General features: G+C 47.1%; 1 protein-coding gene across 3 annotated transcripts in view; it reads left to right on the top strand.

The window, feature by feature from the left end:
* Positions 1-18,782, top strand: part of TSSK4 (testis specific serine kinase 4) — a 191,170-nt gene extending 172,388 nt beyond the window's left edge. For 2 of the 3 annotated variants that reach the window (XM_069238168.1, XM_069238169.1), the window contains one exon: positions 18,359-18,782. In XM_069238168.1, coding sequence (XP_069094269.1) covers positions 18,359-18,607 — 249 coding nt within the window. In that variant the 3' untranslated portion in view covers positions 18,608-18,782. The remainder of the gene's footprint in view (positions 1-18,358) is intronic. The other variant, XR_011204809.1, reaches the window with a different exon arrangement.
* Positions 18,783-19,069: the final 287 nt, after the last annotated feature.

Raw genomic sequence — 19,069 nt, 5'->3', positions numbered from 1 at the left:
GATCATCGAACAATCAAGTGTTTCATTCAAAATAGTCAACAGGGTCGCAAGAAGCGTGTGGAAAAACCAAGGCGCAAAATAACTGCCCATGAACTGAGAAAAGTCAAGCGTGCAGCTGCCACGATGCCACTTGCCACCAGTTTGGCCATATTTCAGAGCTGCAACATCACTGGAGTGCCCAAAAGCACAAGGTGTGCAATACTCAGAGACATGGCCAAGGTAAGAAAGGCTGAAAGACGACCACCACTGAACAAGACACACAAGCTGAAACGTCAAGACTGGGCCAATAAATATCTCAAGACTGATTTTCCTAAGGTTTTATGGACTGATGAAATGAGAGTGAGTCTTGATGGGCCAGATGGATGGGCCCGTGGCTGGATTGGTAAAGGGCAGAGAGCTCCAGTCCGACTCAGACGCCAGCACGGTGGAGGTGGAGTACTGGTTTGGGCTGGTATCATCAAAGATGAGCTTGTGGGGCCTTTTCGGGTTGAGGATGGAGTCAAGCTCAACTCCCAGTCCTACTGCCAGTTCCTTGAAGACACTTTCTTCAAGCAGTGGTACAGGAAGATGTCTTCATCCTTCAAGAAAAACATGATTTTCATGTAGGACAATGCTCCATCACACGCGTCCAAGTACTCCACAGCGTGGCTGGCAAGAAAGGGTATAAAAGAAGGAAATCTAATGACATGGCCTCCTTGTTCACCTGATCTGAACCCCATTGAGAACCTGTGGTCCATCATCAAATGTGAGATTTACAAGGAGGGAAAACAGTACACCTCTCTGAACAGTGTCTGGGAGGCTGTGGTTGCTGCTGCACGCAATGTTGATGGTGAACAGATCAAAACACTGACAGAATCCATGGATGGCAGGCTTTTGAGCGTCCTTGCAAAGAAAGGTGGCTATATTGGTCACTGATTTGTTTTTGTTTTGTTTTTGAATGTCAGAAATGTATATTTGTGAATGTTGAGATGTTATATTGGTTTCACTGGTAATAATCAATAATTGAAATGGGTATATATTTCTTTTTTGTTAAGTTGCCTAATAATTATGCACAGTAATAGTCACCTGCACACACAGATATCCCCCTAACATAGCTAAAACTAAAAACAAACTAAAAACTACTTCCAAAAATATTCAGCTTTGATATTAATGAGTTTTTTGGGTTCATTGAGAACATGGTTGTTGTTCAATAATAAAATTAATCCTCAAAAATACAACTTGCCTAATAATTCTGCACTCCCTGTATTGGACGTGTTCAGCAGTCAGGCCATCAACTTTACCAATTCAGGATTGTAAAGAAAGATCCAGCCTTTGAACCTGGAGAGGACCTACAATTTAGCTTCCTGTCGCTGATTAGGCCTCTCTGAAGCGTTCCTGGGCAGTGACGATTGTTAAAGCTCCAGTATGAAGAATCATTCGTGAGGGAGAAAAAGGGTAAACATTTTTTTGATGAACTGATCAAAAAGTCCATTTCCATCAAACTAGACCTTGTGAAACCTGGGTGAAAATACTCGAGATTTGCTTTTTCTGCCAGTTAGTAATGATGTCTAGTATCTTAATGTGGATTACCCCTTAGTGATTTTCTCCCGTGGATCTGTGCACATTATCTGCTTCTGCATTCTGGACACTTTTTAGATGGACTTCTGTTTGAAAGGTGTTGAATGATCAACCAATGCCAAATGGTTTGAGCTTCTCCCAAGAAGGTCTTAATCATTTAACTCACTGCTTCTTCAAGTAATCTGTAATATAGGTGTGGATATTATTAAGAGATATCTTTTAGGTCTAACTGAACTTCCCTCACTGTCTAGCAAACTAATGTTGTGGGAGAATTCTATGAACCTTGTAACACTAAAAATATGGATTGGGAGGTTGTGGTGAAAAGATGTCTTTTTATTATGTTTTTCCTCTGACACCATCCTGAAAGCGACCTGAGGTCCCAAACAAGGAGGTTCTTGGTGTTCTTTAACTGACTATTGGCTGCCTTGACCTCCCACCAGGGCCGTTACAGGGAAGCCACAGAGGACATTATGTACCATACCCTGTGCTCCTCTTCCCGCATCTATAAATCAACAGATTTCTAAAACAAACCTTGAACCGTTTATTAAATATGTGGAAGCTAACATGACCTATCACTTATTTGTTTTTGTTTGGCATTAATAAAAAAAAAATAAAAAAACAGTAAATAAGTATTTTAAAAAATGACCTACAACTAAACAGAACCTGGAGCGTTGTGTTTTAATTCTTCAAATCCCCATCCAGTCAATGGCTGGACGTTAATACTTTGACCTTGACCTTGCCTCTCTGAGGCAAGGGCTACACTCCTCAGGACCCACTTTATCTATATGTGTAATAGCTGCTGTCAGCAGGAAGAAATCCTACGGCTGTAGGAAAGTGTTTCAAAAGAATAAAAAAAACTCTAGAACGAAGAAGACACCAGAATAACCCCGCCAGGAACTCTTCAGATGAACATAGGAGAGACGATAAAGAGTGGGAAGGAGGCACTGATAGGACTGGAGATTTAACAAGATGAAACAGACCTACAAACTAATAGAACTTGACCAATCATGAAGCTGTTGAAAAATCAGACTTTGTGTTACAGTGCAAGGATAATTGGTCTGCTTTTCCACAAATATTGCCAACCAGGAAGCAGGATTATAAAGCTTAATGCACAAAGTCAAAAAGCCATTTTAGAATGGGCAGTAGCATACACCTCAATATGAGCTGCCATCATAGAAAAAGAACTGCATGGAGTATTCAAGTCTGTACTAAAAAGAGCATAATCACAGATACTCAGAAGCAGCCTAATTTTTCTCTTCTTCCTCCAGTTCTTGTCAAGGTTAAGGAGTCAAGGAGAAGGCCCTCCTTGATTTGAGCTATTTGGCGGAACCAGATGGAGGCCAACCTAAGGAGAAAAATGCTGCAAGCAATGGTCTCCCAACAAAACAGGCAACCAAGGAAAATCCGTACCTGCAAATCCACGCCTTTTGGCTACTGCGGCACCCATCTACCACGCAGACACAACTCGGCAGCTTCCCAACCTGCAGCTCCTCTCCAAGCAGACGCTCCCAAGCCTGTTACTCTTCTCCAACCTTTAGGCACAACACCTCTTTCTTCCAGGACAATTTCTTTCTTAATACTTATAATGAAGCACCCACAATGGTCCTGCATGATCTTCTCGACTTGAGCACCACAAAAACCACAGACAAGCATGCCTTACCTACTCCTGCAGTGGTCTCATGTGGAGACAAACATTGGGAACAGTGAATATACAGGACACTATTAATCTTAACAGAGATCTGCAATTACCTAATGATTCAACTGCAGAAACAAACACTACTTTTGAATAGAGAAGAGTCTGTCCTCCAAAAGATATACGCTTCCAGTTTGTAAATCTTTTATTACTCCCAAATATTGTATCATCTGTATTGGTGCTGAAGTGAATGCGTTCAAGATCCTGACGTATGGCCTGGTGCTTATAAATATTAAGAATACTATGGTAGGTTTTGCTTTGTCGGTGTTCTAGCCACTGCTAAAATCAGTTCTATTTTCTTCTGGTGCCATTGCTGTCTACTACCAGTGGTGGCCTGTCCTTTAGGGCGGAGGGGCCACACCCCCCCACCTTTTGCCCCTCATGAAGAGTGTCTGTCAGGCTGAACAAAGGTCAGCCTGACAGACACTCTCCATGTTCAGCTCAGGCAGCCAGGAGCAGACATGCACAATTTGCGCACACTCCTGGCTGCCTGAGCTGAACTTTGCTGGACTGAGGAGGTCACAGCTCCTATGGGTGTGACCTCCTCGGCTCAGCAAAGTTGCCAGGAGGCCCTCCCCTGGGTGACAAGGAAACCGTCACCAATTGACACTCTCCATGGGCGCTTCAGGTTTAAGCCCTGAAGTGGCCAGGGCGAGTGTCAATCAGTGACACTTCGTCACAGAGTGGGGTGGGGTCAGCAGTCTCACTGACCCCATCCCACTCTGTGACGATGCTGGGAGGGAAGGCAGCAGTCCCAACCCTCCTTGGACCTGAGGGAGAGGGAGAGGGAGAGAGGGGGAGAGGGAGGGAGAGAGGTGGAAAGAGAGAGGGGGAGAGGGAGAGAGAGGGGGAGAGTGTGATGTTTTAAATTGAATGTTTGGTGCGCGCGTGCATGTTTGAGTGTTATGAGTGTTGTTAATGGATGTGCGTGCGAGCGTGCGTGTGTGTGTGTGTGAAAGAATGAGTGTGTGCGATCTTTTAAAATGAATGTTTGGTGCGTGCATGTTTGAATGGTATGAGTGTTGTTAATGGATTTGTGTGCGTCTGTGTGTAAGAGAGTGTGTCTGTGAAAGAGAGTGTGTGTGTGTGTGTGTGTGTGTGTGTGTGTATGTATATATATATATATATATATATATATATATATATATATATATATATATCCCACCTGCTCCCCTCCCTCCTAAAGCCGCTGGCCGCCACTGTCTACCACAAAGTTAAGGGATTTTCAATGTGACTTTGCTATTGAAATATGAAATTAGGACTCCTGAAGTCCTGGATGGTACATCCAATTCACATGATGAACTTACAAACAGGTTGTATGTAAACCTAATATTCTCAGTTTCATTCTTATCTCAATTTTTTAGTTTTCAAGGTGAGAGCAGGCTGCAGGCCTATACTTTTGCACCAGATTGCTCTTCCATGACAGAAAATTTCAGGAGTGGACACCTCCCTTCCCCCTTTTGATCTGACAGAATGTGATCACTTGTTTATTTTGCAATGTTTGGTCTTATTTCATTAGTTAGTCTTGATACAAGTGCTTGGACTTTGGGTAGAATGCTTGGTGTTTAGGGACTTGAACTTTGTGGTAGGACTAATTTACACAATATTGAGAAATCAATTCTTTCTCGATATGTACCCACTGCAGTAGAAAGAAAAATATAATTCCATATCTCAGAGTGGAACAGAATGAAGGTAGAGTGCCATTGCTTAATTTTAGCAAGGGATTGGGATTTACTTGCATATATGTTAGTAGTACTATCTTTATTGTTGAGATTGGTTTAGCTGCCAAAAAGGGCTAAGTTCTTTGCTAAGAGCAGCACGTGTGCATAGATGTATAATCACAGTGAGCTGAGACATCTCTTATGTCAGGTTAGGGGCCAACAAACCCTCAATTAGGATTACTTGGATTCCTACTCCGCCTCACTGAGTAAATGCTTTGCAGAGCACCACCTAGGTGGCCGTAGGAATACACCCTTTCATGCAGGGAGTGCAGATGGAGCCCTCGTTGTAGCAGTGGATGTGCCCCATATCTTGTTCTCAGTTTTCTTACCTCCTTATCTGTGGGTGTAAAAGAAGAGATTCAGGGAGTTACCTTTTACAGACTTTAAAACAATGACTATACCAGTCTGAGGGTCGATTTTAAGATAGAGTCCTGCCCTGGAGACTTGTGTTGCTTGATTGGCTGTGGAGAATTCTCAGTTTTAGCAGCTGTGGATTAATTTGATAAATTTCCTTAATGAATAAAGCCAGTCTGATGATATCATGGTGACGAAACTCTATTATGGAGAAATATCAAATTGGTGAAATCTCTTTACCACATAATAGCATATGTTCATGGAAGAGGTATATGTCTATTAGAAAGTAAAATATCATATCAGTCTTAGCAGGAGGTGGTAGACTGTGGTAAACAGGAAAGGGTAGAGGGTAAATGAAACAGCAAATGGGATTAAAAAATGGAAGAAGAGATAGATATATGGTGAAGCCCCCTCAAAAGAGACAAAGAGGAAAAAACCAGGAGGAAAAAAACATTTCTTCAAGAATGGTTTTGTCCATGTTGGCTCTGTCAACCCAGTGAAAACTATTCATAAAGAAAAATCTTCAGTAACAGTTCAATGAAATAAATTTGTCTGGACCATTTACTTCATGTTTATTTTCCACCTAGAACACATACCACTAGCTGCCGGATTCAAGAATCTCCCTTGGCTCCTTCAAGCAAGCCAACAGCCAGTGGTAGAGTGTTTCTCATGGGGCCCAAAGTTAGGCGTTTCAAAGCACGACCAAATATTGTGCCTGGAAGTTAACAAAGGAATATCCAGCATTGTTGCTCGTGTGATTATTCCTCATGGAAATAACTTATACCCTGTGTAGAGGACATCTGGATAAAAATTATACCTGTGAGTAGGAGTTCCACAAGGATACATGACTAACATATATGGCTGTTAGATGATCTTTGCTTGGAGCATATGATTCATAAGAATGTAACTGACTTTGCCTTAAAGCATGAAGCCCATATGGCACATGTTTTCTTTTAATAGGAATGTGCCTCTTTTCCTTAGGTGTACCTGCATTTGTATGGGTAATGGTGTAATTCATTTTTTATTTAGAAGAAAGCTCACATATAGGATAGGAATGCACATCCTCTCAGGCCTAGACAGGGATGGGGTGTCTGCGGAAAATGTTCTTTCCTGCTATATTGTGACGATAGGTAGATAAAGGTCTAGTTTTACTTTCTGAGAAAACATCTACTCAAGGTGTATATGACCTTTATCCAGTTGATCTACTACTTCAACGTCAAACACTTTAATGTTCATTGCTTACAGTTCACTGAAAACCCTGTAGGTACCCTTGGCATTGAATGCTTTAATGGCAAGTATCTCAGCATCAGCCGGGAATGACTGGAATCCTCGTCATGTGTCTTTTTTTGTCAAAGCCCCTGCAGGCGGGCGAGTCGATTGGTAAGGGTTACAGTCTGCTTAATGTTCTCAGGTGACAGTAACACGTTATCTAGACTTCTTGGTGGGATAAATCAGGCTCTGACTGAGTGTAGCTTCCCTCACTTTCAACATCCTTCACCTCATCTCAGCAGCTTCTGTCTTTGGTCCCCTGAGACAGTTCTCATAATGGGAAGTCTTCGACAGAATGCAAGTCTGAAAGGTTCACAACACAAATAGACTGAGAGTCTTGTTTTGATAAACAGTTTTTATGGATTTCAGTACAATACAGAAGTTCACATCCATATGAATTGATATGTCACAATCATTATTACCTGCATATAATACGGTATTTGGTACAGCAACCACAGTGAACCAACAGAGCAGCCAATTAATTAGTATAGCGTCAGGCTTATTACAACAGATCCACCCCAGAGGCCCCCACAACTTGTTCCAGATCCAGTCATATTTAGCAGGGCATCCCCTGGCCTCATACACCGGTTTTTCATGTTGGGCACACCAGTCTACCCTGCGATGCCACTGCGACAATGTACGAGTCACAGAAGCTTTCCAGTGAGTCGCTACATCTTCTTTGACCACCATAGTGTTCGTGCCCAATAGTGCCCCGTGTTCTCCCCCCCCAACTTCACCAAACACCCCCCAACAACAACATCAGCGGGGAAAGTTCCTCCTCCCATCCCAGTACCTCTGCAAGTTCAGTAACCACAGCGTTCCAGTATTGTGTTATGACAGAGCAGGACCGAACCACATGGCAGAAGTCCGCTTGGGCTTGGGAGCAAAAAGAGCACTCAAGGCTTGTAAGGAGACCTGCCTTAAACAGAAGGTCCAGAGTGAAATATGCACAGTAAGGATAATATGTTTCTACTATCGGAAGTCTCGAGGATATCATGATGACTCTGGGGGCCATCACGCATCACACCAATCTTCATCCTCGGTGGGTCCCAGCCAGCCTTTCCACCAGGTTCCAAGGTGACTCAGTGTATCGGAGGCATTAATGGTCAATGTGCATTATATGGGAGATGTAACCTTTTCCCAGCGCGCCCATCAAGGTCTTAGCCTCAACAGAGCTAAATTCCGGGAGTGGTGTGCCTTGTGAAATGTGTGCACACAGTGCATGTCACAGTTGCAGATGTTTATGAAATTGTGTTGTGGATAAAGCGTTATGTAGGTTGGAGCTCCTGAAAGGAGTGAATTTGTGCACCAGACCAAACGACCCCCAATTATGGAATGCCAGTGGCGTCCGAATGAATGAATCCTTCCAGAGCCGCCACCTCCCTCAGCTATGTGACCTGCCACAGTGGAGTCTGTTGGGTGAGTTTAGAGTTCCACCCAGTATGGTGGAGCGCAGCCGTCCACCCAAGAAAGACCATCCAAGTCACCTCCGGTAGTGTAGCAGGGACAGTAGCACCATAGTGCATCACTATGATTCGCTAGAACCCTAGTGAAGTGAGGTCTACCCTGTATCCTGGGTCAGACCATCCCCTGTTGAGCCAGTCATTTATTACCAGAAGCTGCAATGCCAGGTGTAGGTGGCCATACCAAAGCGCCAGTCGTATGGAGTGCACTGACAGTTGACGTAGGCCAAGAGCAGTCTAGAGTTATGCCATACATAGAAAGGAGATTGACATTGAGTCCATCTCATGAAGCCAGTGATGGGGCAGCAGTTGTCGAATGTTTTGAAAAAGATATAGGAACTGCAGCATCACCATCATTTTGTACAGGGCTATCCTGCCCATCACGTTTAATGAGAGAGACTGCCACTTCTTGTTGTCTGCCTTGACTCTACGGGTCAAAGGAGTATCAAGTCAGAGTAGTAACGATAAGGGACCAATTCAGTTCAGAGTGGAATGCCACCTGAATAACCATATAGCGGAAACTCAATAGACAAACTGGAATAGTTGTTTGCTAATCCACACAGCTCCGTGATAGCTATAATGGTACCAAGATCGATTTAGCTGGATTGAGGTTTAATCTGGAGGCAACAGGGGCCACTGGATTCAGGGTCCCAGAGGAATAGGAGGACATCGTCTGGATACAGTGCAATGCTGTAATCGTGGCCCTTGACCCACTCCCACCATCAAACCTGTGCATCCCATCACATAAGTTGAGCAAGAAGCTTAATCGCTTGCACAGAAAGGAGGGGACGACAAGGGGCATCCTTGCCAAGTTCTCCAGCATATGGGGAACTCATCTGAGACCATCCCATTAATCTGCGCACGCACAGTAGGGGTCGAGTAGAGCATCCAAATAAAGTTGCAGAAGCAGTCCTGGACCTCTGCAAAACCTGAGAGAGATATCCTTAGTCCACCATGTCAAAGGCCTTCTCGAAATCAATGAGAAGCAAGGCTGACTGGGGTGTGAGGAGATTGCGGTGAACGAGAGCTATGTGGAGGTGCCTACATCAGTGTATTGTACTCCTGGCTGGCATAAATCTGCATTGGTTTGGATGTATAAGAGTCTGGAGGACACGTTGAAGGCGTGTGGCCAGAATGGGTGCAAAGATTTTGACTTATGTATTAATGAGGGGGATAGGGCATTACTTTGCACAAGAGATGGACATGGGATGTGCTTTTGGAATGATGGCCTGGTCAGTGTCTCAGGGGAAGGAACCTAACTCCACTGCTTCCTTATAGAGGATCAGTAAATGGAGAACACGGACCTCCCTGTATTTGACACAGAACTCTGCGGGATAGCCATCAGACCCAGGCATCTTTCTGGATGCCATGGCTTAGATGGCGGTCCTGATGTCTTAGATTGTTAAGGGTTGATCTAGGTCTTGTACCTCCGCGTGAGAAAGTTGAGGAAGAGGCACCTCATCTAGAGAGGGGGAGGCTGTTTTGAATAGTTTAGTGTAATATGCGGCAAATGTCTAGGCAGTGGCATGAGAGGTACCTTGAAGGCAGCTGCTCTGGTCCATTATTACCGGTTTGACTCTACCAGCCAACGGCTGGGATGCCAGCCAATATAGCAATTTGCCAATTTTGTCCCCTCACCCGTACACCCGTGCAGTAGACACACGCCAGATCTGCCTCGCCGCCTTGTGCGATAGGAGGTGAATTTCCTCACAGACCAATGTCAGCTGTCAAGATTTGTCTCCTTGAGAATCTGTGGGATGTTTCCAAGCAGCGGACGCAAGTCTCCAGTTCGCTCATGTGGTGATGTTTCGCTTTCTCCTTTCCTGTAGGAATTCTTTTAACATGACCCCTGATGTTGGCCTTGCAGGCCACCCAAAGGATGCTTTCTGACCTTTCAGGCCACCCATAGGGTGCAGACAGAGCACACTGTACCAGTACTGTTTTGGAAGTAAGCCTTTATCTCCTGTTCTACCGCGAAGGTGACTCATGTTCGAGGTTTCATGCGTTGAGTCTAGACATGGGACGTAGGGCTTTGCTAGCCATACCCAAATGCAAGAGCACAGGGCATTATCGGAAATCCTGCATGGAAGAATCTGTACTTGGAAAACCGGCAGTCAGTAGCAGGCATGAAAATCATATCAATGCGCACATGCGAACGATGTGCCGCTGATGTATGTGTACTGTCTTTGTCTGGGATTCCACAATCTCCAGATGTCACAGAGGCCCAAAGTATTTGCCCAGCTGAGCAAATGTCAGGCGATTCTCCAACGGGATGCCAATGTAGTCGATTTTGGGATCGAGCCCCCTTATTTGTGTAAGACCCTCAGGTAGCTTTGCTATCACTTCTGTGAGCATACTAAGGAAGAGCTCAAGTGCTGTGTGTGTGGCAGGGACATGAGAAAACAGGAGGCTCAATGGTTGACCTTCCACAATACCAATAAGGATAAGGTACGGGTGAGGTACCTACCCTGGAGATCAAGCATTGTCTAGGTAGTCATCATGGGTACTGAACAGTACAGAAGGATCAATACTTTACTGGATCCTCTGGCACAGCAAGCGAGGATCCTTTTCCCTTGCCGGAATGCCTCTGAGCCCACCGCTGTAGATACTCCAGCCAAGCAGGTGCAGAGGGGGGAAGCGAATGGCCCCAGCCAGTGGAGTTGTTTTTCATCACTGGACCAGTCCCAAGCTGATTCTGGTGTCTCAAAGAATTGCGTTTTGTTGGTGTGGATCACTTTGAGCCGGGCTGGGAACAGAAGCATGTAAAAGAGGTTAAGGGTCCAGAGCTTTTGTTTAACTGCCTCAAAGGACATTCACTTTGCCTGCATTTCCTTGGTATAGTCCAGGAAAATGAGGATTTTAGATTCCTGATGCAGTTCTGGGAGGGACCGAGCCTCTCTTAGGATACAGTCTGTCTTTGAAGTTGAGGAATCGGAGGAACATGGGCCGATGTGGTGCTCCAGAAGGTGGTTTAGGTGTAAGTGCCCTGTGAACCTGAATCCACCATGAACAAAGGGGAGCATTTATCTGCAAGCAACCAGAATTTGATAAATTGCTGCATGAACACGGCAGGCTGCGTGAATTCCTCACCTTCGGGGAAACCCCACAGATGTGAGGTTGTTATGCCTAGAGCAGTTCTCTGCATCTTCTGCGTGGTGATGGAGCTCAGCCATCTGGGGGAGGAGGCGGGCAACTTTTACCTTTAGATTTGAAACTTCTTCTTCAACTGTAGATAGACGCCCTTCCCCAGTACTACCAGTGGCATTTTGCAGATCTTGACAAAGGAGTGTTACGTCAACATGGATTTCACTAAGTTTAGATTTGACCACAGTCTCTGTGATAAGTGTGAAAAGTTGTGGCCAGGTCTCCATCAGTGAGGGCCCCTTTATCTGTTGCACCACCCCTAGCTGTTCAAGGGCCCATGGTATACTGGTTAGTGTGGAGCTGGGAAGAGTGAGGTTTCAGAGCTTTATCTTTCCCTGTGCTTACAGCAGGGGTAACAGCCAGCACATGTCATGGCCCGCAGCACGAGCAGCCAGGCAATATAAGAAAATGTCTGTCACCAAGAAGCATCGAGCTGTAGGAGAGTGGGGCATTCTGAGCAGGAGACTGGAAGGTCCCCAAGCTGTCAATGCCCTGTTAGCAGGACTTTAGCTGGGTCATCTCCCCCCTGTGCCGTCCAGATCAATCTTGCACCAAGGGGGGTGAAACTAATGTCCCAGAGGGCCTGCCTTGGGGGTGGTAAGGTGCGAGGAGGAGGCCTATAACCCCAGGTCAAAGATGCCACTCTTCAGTCAGAGACAAAACTTGCTCACCAGACAGTATGGGTCCACTGTTAAATCAATGGGCCAAAGTTACTGTACCTTTAGTAGCAGCAGGAAGGAGTATCAGCCATTGGGCAATTGTCAAGTGCAGCAAAGTTGGGCTCAGCATAGGGGTGGTCAGCGACCCTCCCCCACCACATTTCAGTCTGCAGGCAACACTTGGCATGGGGAGGGTCCACTCCCTGCTTCACAGTTTGCAAGGCCATGGTATAAGATGGGGGCCCCCTTCGAGTGACCAGGCCTCTGACCTTCAGGGCATTAGATCAATGGGCCAAATCCAAGCAGGGGTGGCAGAGAGGAAGGCGATGCCTACCAGTGCCTTTAAGTAGCCCAGCTCGCCTCCATTGCCAGCCCCGAGCGGCCTGCCCTGTCGACATGTGGCCACCCGGCTCCACAAAGGCTGCAACACCAGGTGCAAACACCCTCCTCCTATCGTCCCCACCCGCACCTCACACTGCTGCTTGTAATAGCAGAGTGTGTGCTGCCCTAAATATATCCGTCGAGCCAGGATTCACGGTCAGGTCTCACCCTGTTTACTGCTGCATCTTGCTCTAGTGTGACAGCAGGTCAGTGGCCATCGCGGGACCAACATCTTAGTTCAAGGCCCAGCATCCACAGTGGCTCTCATCCTCCATGGCCCGATTTTGCCATTGTTGGCCTTCGTGGTGGCACTCAGGAGGGCAGCGACACTGGTGCAATAAATCAGGGTGTTGGGAACCATGGTAATTGAAGGTAGATGGCGGCCGTTGATGGAGGGTCCGTAGCACTCTTAGGTCCATATTTAAGGAAAATTAACCAAAACTGTGATAACACAGTTTTGCATTATTTTCTTAACGCTGGCTAACGCCATTCCTTAGAGCCATCTTAGCACCATATTTATGAAATGACACAAGATGGTGCTAAGGAATGGCTAGCATCTAAAGAAATGATGCTAGCTGGTCAGGTATGGTGTTACAAAAATGGCGCTAGTGGGTCTGAAATGATGTTAGGCTGGTTAGCAGCAAAAAATAAGCCACTAACCAGACTAGCATCATTTTTTGACACCCAAGCAGCCACAAAATGACTCCTGTCTAAGTGTAGGCAGGAGTCATTCCACCACCCCAATGTCCTCCACAGGGGACTAGTGCCCCCTGGGCAAGTCCAACATACCCAGTTGCCAGGTAGAGGGCCCCATGTAAGGGGCTCCCAATGGCACTTAAAAAAAATATTATACTTACCTAAACTTATCTGGGATGGGGTCCTCTTCTTGTAGTGTCCCTGTGGTGTGGGTGGTGGTGTTCCTGGGGTGTGGGGTGGGCATCTTTGTGCCCATTCCATGGTGTTCCACAACAGAAATGGGCCTACCTGCACCCTAACGCCTGGTTTGACCCAGGCGTTAAATAATGGCGCTAAGCAGGCTTAGCACCATTATTTAGGTCCACCTCCTCTTTGTGCGTCATTTCTGCGCCTGGAGATAAATGGACAGCGGTGTGTTGAGGAAGGTAACACCTACCTTGCATTTCATTGCCGCAGTGTAGTTTTGCGCATCCTAAACATGGTGCTAACTCCAATATTTCAACACTATACGGGTCTAGCATCAAAATATAAATATGGAGTTAGGTTAGTGCCGTTTTAGCGGCAAAATAAATGTAGAAGGAATGCACTCTGTAGTGGGATCTTCTTCAAGTCTCAGTATACTGAACATCTCTGCCTGGCCCCTGTGCCTGAGTCCAGAACACTTTTCCAGAGAGGAACCTTTTTCTCATTTTTTTTTTTTGGAAGAATAATTGCCTTGAGGCCATCTTTAACTGGATAGTATTAATTAATGAGGGGAGGCTGAGGGGTATTGCAGGAACGTTTGCTTTCATGCAGGAACCCTTCACTGAAGGACGTGATAGCCATTGCAAAGGCAGTGGAACGCTCCATGGTGTCTTCCAAGGAACTGGCGAGCACTAGTCAGGCTTCAAATGTGTTCTATGTACAGGACAGTCGTAAACATGTGCCCAAGACTCCAGACAGGGCGGCGAGTGATAGAGGGGGAGGCAGGAGGCCGCTCGTTTGTTTTAGGTGTGGGTCAAAGGATCACTTAGCGGATAGCAGGGCCTGCCCTGCCTTGCACAAAAGTTGTTCTAAATGCAGGAAGTTGGGCCACTTTGCGGCAGTGTGTAAAGCCAAGAAATATAGTATGGGCATGAAAGTGAGCTCGGTAAGCGATGCGGATGCGGACATCGTGTTGTCCATTGATGGTGAGGACGGAAGAGTGAAGGGGCCAATTGGCTCCGTCATGATTGGTGCGATAAAATTGCCATTTACGGCTGATTCTGGTTCCCCTCTTACCCTGATCTCTGATAGGACATTTGATTCGAAATGGCAAGATGTACGACTGCATGAGACGGATGTGAGTCCAAAGGCCTTCGGGGAACACGACATAGTGATGAAAGGTTACTTCTGGGACTCCCTCACCTTTCGAGGGCGCACTGTGAGAACAAAGATATATGTGGCTGAAAAAGGGAGGAGCCTTGTGGGATGGAAGGACCTGGCGAAGCTAGGTGTGATGCTAGTCCCTGGGGCAGAAGATCCCATAGTTCTGAGAGATGACTGGGTCAATTATGTGCAGCCTGATGATTTGCATGAAGGATTAGCTGAGGTCCTCGAAATATTTGATTCCGTTTTTGAAAACAAGGTAGGGTGTGTAAGAGGATTTGTGCATGCCATACGGTTGAAAAAGGGTGCCCTACCAATTAAGCACAAAGTCAGAACGATTCCTCTTTCTGTAAGGGGGGAGCTGAAGGCTGTTCTGGATAAGCTGAAAATGGAAGGAGTAATAGAGGAAGCAGGTGCATCAGAGTGGGTGTCCGCAATCGTGGTGTCCAAGAAGAAGAGGACAGGGGACATTCGTTGTGTGTAGACCTGCGATCCTTGAACAGGAATATCCTGGTGAACTGCCATCCCCTGCCCAACATTCAGGAGATATTGTCTTCCACATCAGGATCGAAGTTTTTCACCCTGATAGCCCTGAAGTCTGCATACCACCAGGTATGTCTCACGGAGGAGTCTAAGGAACTGACCACCTTTATTACCCCGTTTGGAGCATACAGATACGTCCGTCTTCCCTTCGGCCTTGCATCGGCCTCGGGCGTCTTTCAAAAGCTAATGGACCTCCTCTTCTGCGATATGAAGGGCGTTGAAGCATTTCAGGACGACATTCTGATACACACGGAAGACGAGAAGGGGCACCTGGAACTGCTGGGCAGAGTGCTGGAGGTGCTACAAAAAAGGGGGATGACGGTCTCCAAAGACAAGTGCAAATTCATGAAAGGCAAGATAGAATACTTAGGGCATGTGCTTACCCCAAATGGCATTGTGCCGAAAGATGATTTAGTGAGGGCCATACGAGATGCCCCTTGCCCAGGAGACAAAGACGCCTTGCGATCGTTCCTGGGACTCAGCGAATACTATTCCAAGTTCATGCAAGGGTACGCAACCACTGTGGAGCCTCTAAGGAAACTGCTACGGAAGAACGAAAAATATACGTGGACGCAGGAACAAAGCACTGCCTTTGAATCCGTCAAGCAGGCAATCGCCGCGGCCCCAGCATTACAACCGTACAACAAGGACCTCCGGAATGTAATCACGGTTGATGCTAGTGTCAAGGGTATCGGTGCAGTGTTTTGCCAATTCCAAGGGAAGAAGGAGAACACAGTTGCATTTATATCGCGGTCATTGAGCGAAGCAGAGAAGCACTACAGCACCATCGAGCGGGAGACGCTCGCGTGCGTCTGGGCCGTGGAGAAACTGAGGAATTATCTGTGGGGCAGGGAGGTCGAATTGGTCACCGACCACAAACCCTTGATATACATGATGGATGGTGAAGGACGTGGCAATGGCAAAGCCAGCTCGAGGCTCCTACGTCTACTGTCTAAGTTGCAAGAATATCACTTCACCGTCAGACACATCAAGGTGGGTCTCAACTGCAGGGCGGATTGCCTATCGCGCATACCGATCACGGATGAGGAGGATGATTCCCTGGACGACACGGAGTGCGTTGTGGCAATGGTTGACGCAACAGCCATGTGCGAGGGATCCATATCAGAGGAAGAATGGTTGACGGCTTAGGAGAAGGACGTGACTATTCGGAGGGTGATGGACCACATGAAGGCTCATTGGCCCCCTATCCGGAACTTGCACGGGGCACTCAGGAGTTTCCAACAGATTAGTTCTGAACTCACCATCGAGGGCGGCTTTGTGAAGAGACACGAGCTGTTTGTACCTCCGGAAAGTTTGAGAGACAAGCTAATCAGGATTGCCCATAAGGGCCACCCGGGCAGTACCGCTACAAAGAATCTCCTCAAGCAGTACTACTGGTGGCCAGGGATGTGCAGCGACGTCAGCAGATTCATTGATCGGTGCGGACCGTGCTTAAGGGCCAATAAGCACTGGAAGACGACAAAAGGAGAGTTGCAGTTGGTGGACATTCCTGCTGGCCCATGGAACAAGATTGCCATTGATTTCGCGGGCCCATTTACCATGCTACCAGACGATTGTAGACATCTCATCGTCCTTACGGATTACTTCTCCAAATGGATTCACTACAAGTTTGTCAGGGAAGTTACCACTGAACGAGTGATCAAGTCATTGACGAAAATTTTCGCGATTGAGGGACAGCCGAAGATCATGGTGTCGGACAATGGCACCCAACTAGTGTCCAGGCAGATGACGGATTTTCTGTCCAGGTTAGGGATTAAGCAGGAGAAGACCCCGCTGTACAGCCCGAAGAGCAATGGGCAGGTTGAGCGTATGAATAGATTCCTCAAAGAGGGCGTGCAACAGGCAGTCGCTTCCAACATGAATGTGAAAGCGTTTCTGGCGGACAAGGTGCACACTTTCCATAACACGCCCAGTGAAGTTACTGGACACACTCCGTTTTATTTGATGAGAGGGAGAAGATGCATGAGTGAGCTTACCCCCAAATTCAATAAGTGGTATGACATGAAGGAGGAAATTGAGGCAGGATCTGATGAGAGGTTGAGAGTCAAAGCAAGAATAATGGCTAAACAGGAAAGCAATAAGCGGTACGCTGACATTGTGAATAGAGCCAAAACTAAAAATATAGCGCAAGGGGATTGGGTATTGGTGAAGAAACCCAACAGGGTGATGAAGGGGGAGTCTGTGTTCCAAACCCCTGTGCGTGTGCAAGGAGTGACAAGAGGGGCAGTCTGTCTGGAAGGAGTGGGGTGGCGGAGCAAGGACGACATAGTCAGGCTCAAGGCTGGTCAAGAGGAAATCATCATGAAAGGTGGCCGTGTGGATGAGGCCGAGTGCACGGACGATGTTGATGAGTGGCAAAGTCACGAAGCCAGGGATGTAGGCATTGATGAGGAGGAGTGTGCGAATACGCCTTCCAGGCGAGGACGAATCGGACATGGAAGTGCAGAGCGATGTGAGAAGGCATGGCGTGGCTTGATGGATGTCGAAGGACAGAATGGTTGCAGGCCCGAATCTGCGGAGAGCGACAGTCACAACGTAATGGGTTCAGGCCGAGATGATGCGTGCGCCGTCAGGGCGAATTCACTTCAGTATGTTACTCCGAGCAGGCCAACTAGGCATATCCAAGCTCCCAAGAGGTTTGAAGATTTTGTTATGAGGTGAAGTTCCTTAAGTTCTCTTGTTCTGTTAAAAGGGGAGATGTCGTACGTGAGTTAACGTACGAGACCGGGAGGGACAGAATTGGTCCGTCTACTATGTTTGGTCGCCTCACGACGTCACGACCAATCCGTATCGAGGACGGTCGTGACGTCAGGGGGCGGCGCGGCAGAGACGGAGAGAGGCGCGAACAAGCGCGGTGTTGCGCGCTGGCCGGCTCCTCGTGGGCCTTGTTTCTTGCGGCAAGACAATAAAAGATATTACAATGCAACCCGGCTGCCTCGCATCCTTCATACTTGCCACTACAGGTATCTTGTGGGGCTTCGAAAAGACGCAGGGAGAGACACAAGAACCACCTGCATTTCAGTTCAACACATTTCAGTCTCGAGCAATGGGATCCATAGTTGGAAAGGGGAGTGCTGGCACGTGAGTGGCGGTCTAGGTGGAATATGGGAGCAAACGGCTCCATCTGTACTAATGTATGATTTGACAATGAAAGCATCAGTAATGGCTAAAGAAAATACATATTACCAAATTGTGTTTCAGACTCTCATTGAAGCCGTGCTCTCGGTAAAGGAGCACAGCACTGTTATGATAGTAGCTGGTGATGGAAACTTGATCCTAAACTGTTTTTGACAACTACTATTAAACATAGAGAATGGACTACCAAAATAAAAGTAAGAACCGTGGAAAGGAAGATCGTGTGATTGTATTTAAAGTTGCCACAAAACATGTTTGTAAAAATGGCCTTCAAATCAAATGACCTTGAAACTTTCATTGTCTCTTTAGTACAAAGCCTTGATCTCGGCCTCCCATTGCTTTTGTGTAATACTAATTTTTTCTCTTGGGTTCCAGGGCTTGGTGTGGGGCATGCTGAGGCAGGCCCCCCGTCGGATCACCGTACTAACAGTGCTGCGCTCCCCGTGGGTGCTGAAACACCTGCCTGAGAGGCCAGAAGTCGAGCTGAAAGCCCTGGAAGCATTCTGCGACCCTCTAAACCTCGAAGGGGAGAGCGCTCCGAGCCCAGAGCAGGTGAACGGCACGAAGTCGCGGCCTCGCAGTGAACCCCAGCTCCAGGGAACTGGAGAGTCCTGTACGCAGTAAGAACCCCATCGGAGCAGAGGACATGGATTGGGGAGTTTGGCTGTTCGCCCGCCCTGGCTGCTTTAATTAAAGCTCTGCATCCCCTCCTCCCCCAAACCACCCCTTCCATGCAGAAAAGGCTTGATACACTCCATGGAGGAAGCGTGTGATGTCCCGACATTCACTAAATAAAAGCAGCACTTACTTTTCCAAAATTAAAATGATGGCGGTTCCTGCCTGTGTCAGTACAGGGGGAGGGGGCGGGTGGGATGGGGGAGACGTGGGGTGTGGGGGGGGGTGAGGGGGAGGAGGGGCGCAGAGGCAGCTCTGCATTGAGGAAGGGAGAAGGAGTACATATTTCTTACCAAACCACGCCTGAAACTTGGTCACCAGGGGTGGGAGTGGGAAGGAGGCGTCATCTCACAAGGTTGGTTGTACAGTAACAAATTTTCTAGCATTCGCATCAAGAATTTTTCAATTTTA

This window comes from Pleurodeles waltl, chromosome 6 (assembly GCF_031143425.1).
Source record: "Pleurodeles waltl isolate 20211129_DDA chromosome 6, aPleWal1.hap1.20221129, whole genome shotgun sequence".
In the NCBI taxonomy this organism is placed as follows: domain Eukaryota; kingdom Metazoa; phylum Chordata; class Amphibia; order Caudata; family Salamandridae; genus Pleurodeles; species Pleurodeles waltl.
The sequence above is the reverse complement of the archived record's forward strand: the minus strand, read 5'-3'. Positions and strand labels throughout refer to the sequence as shown.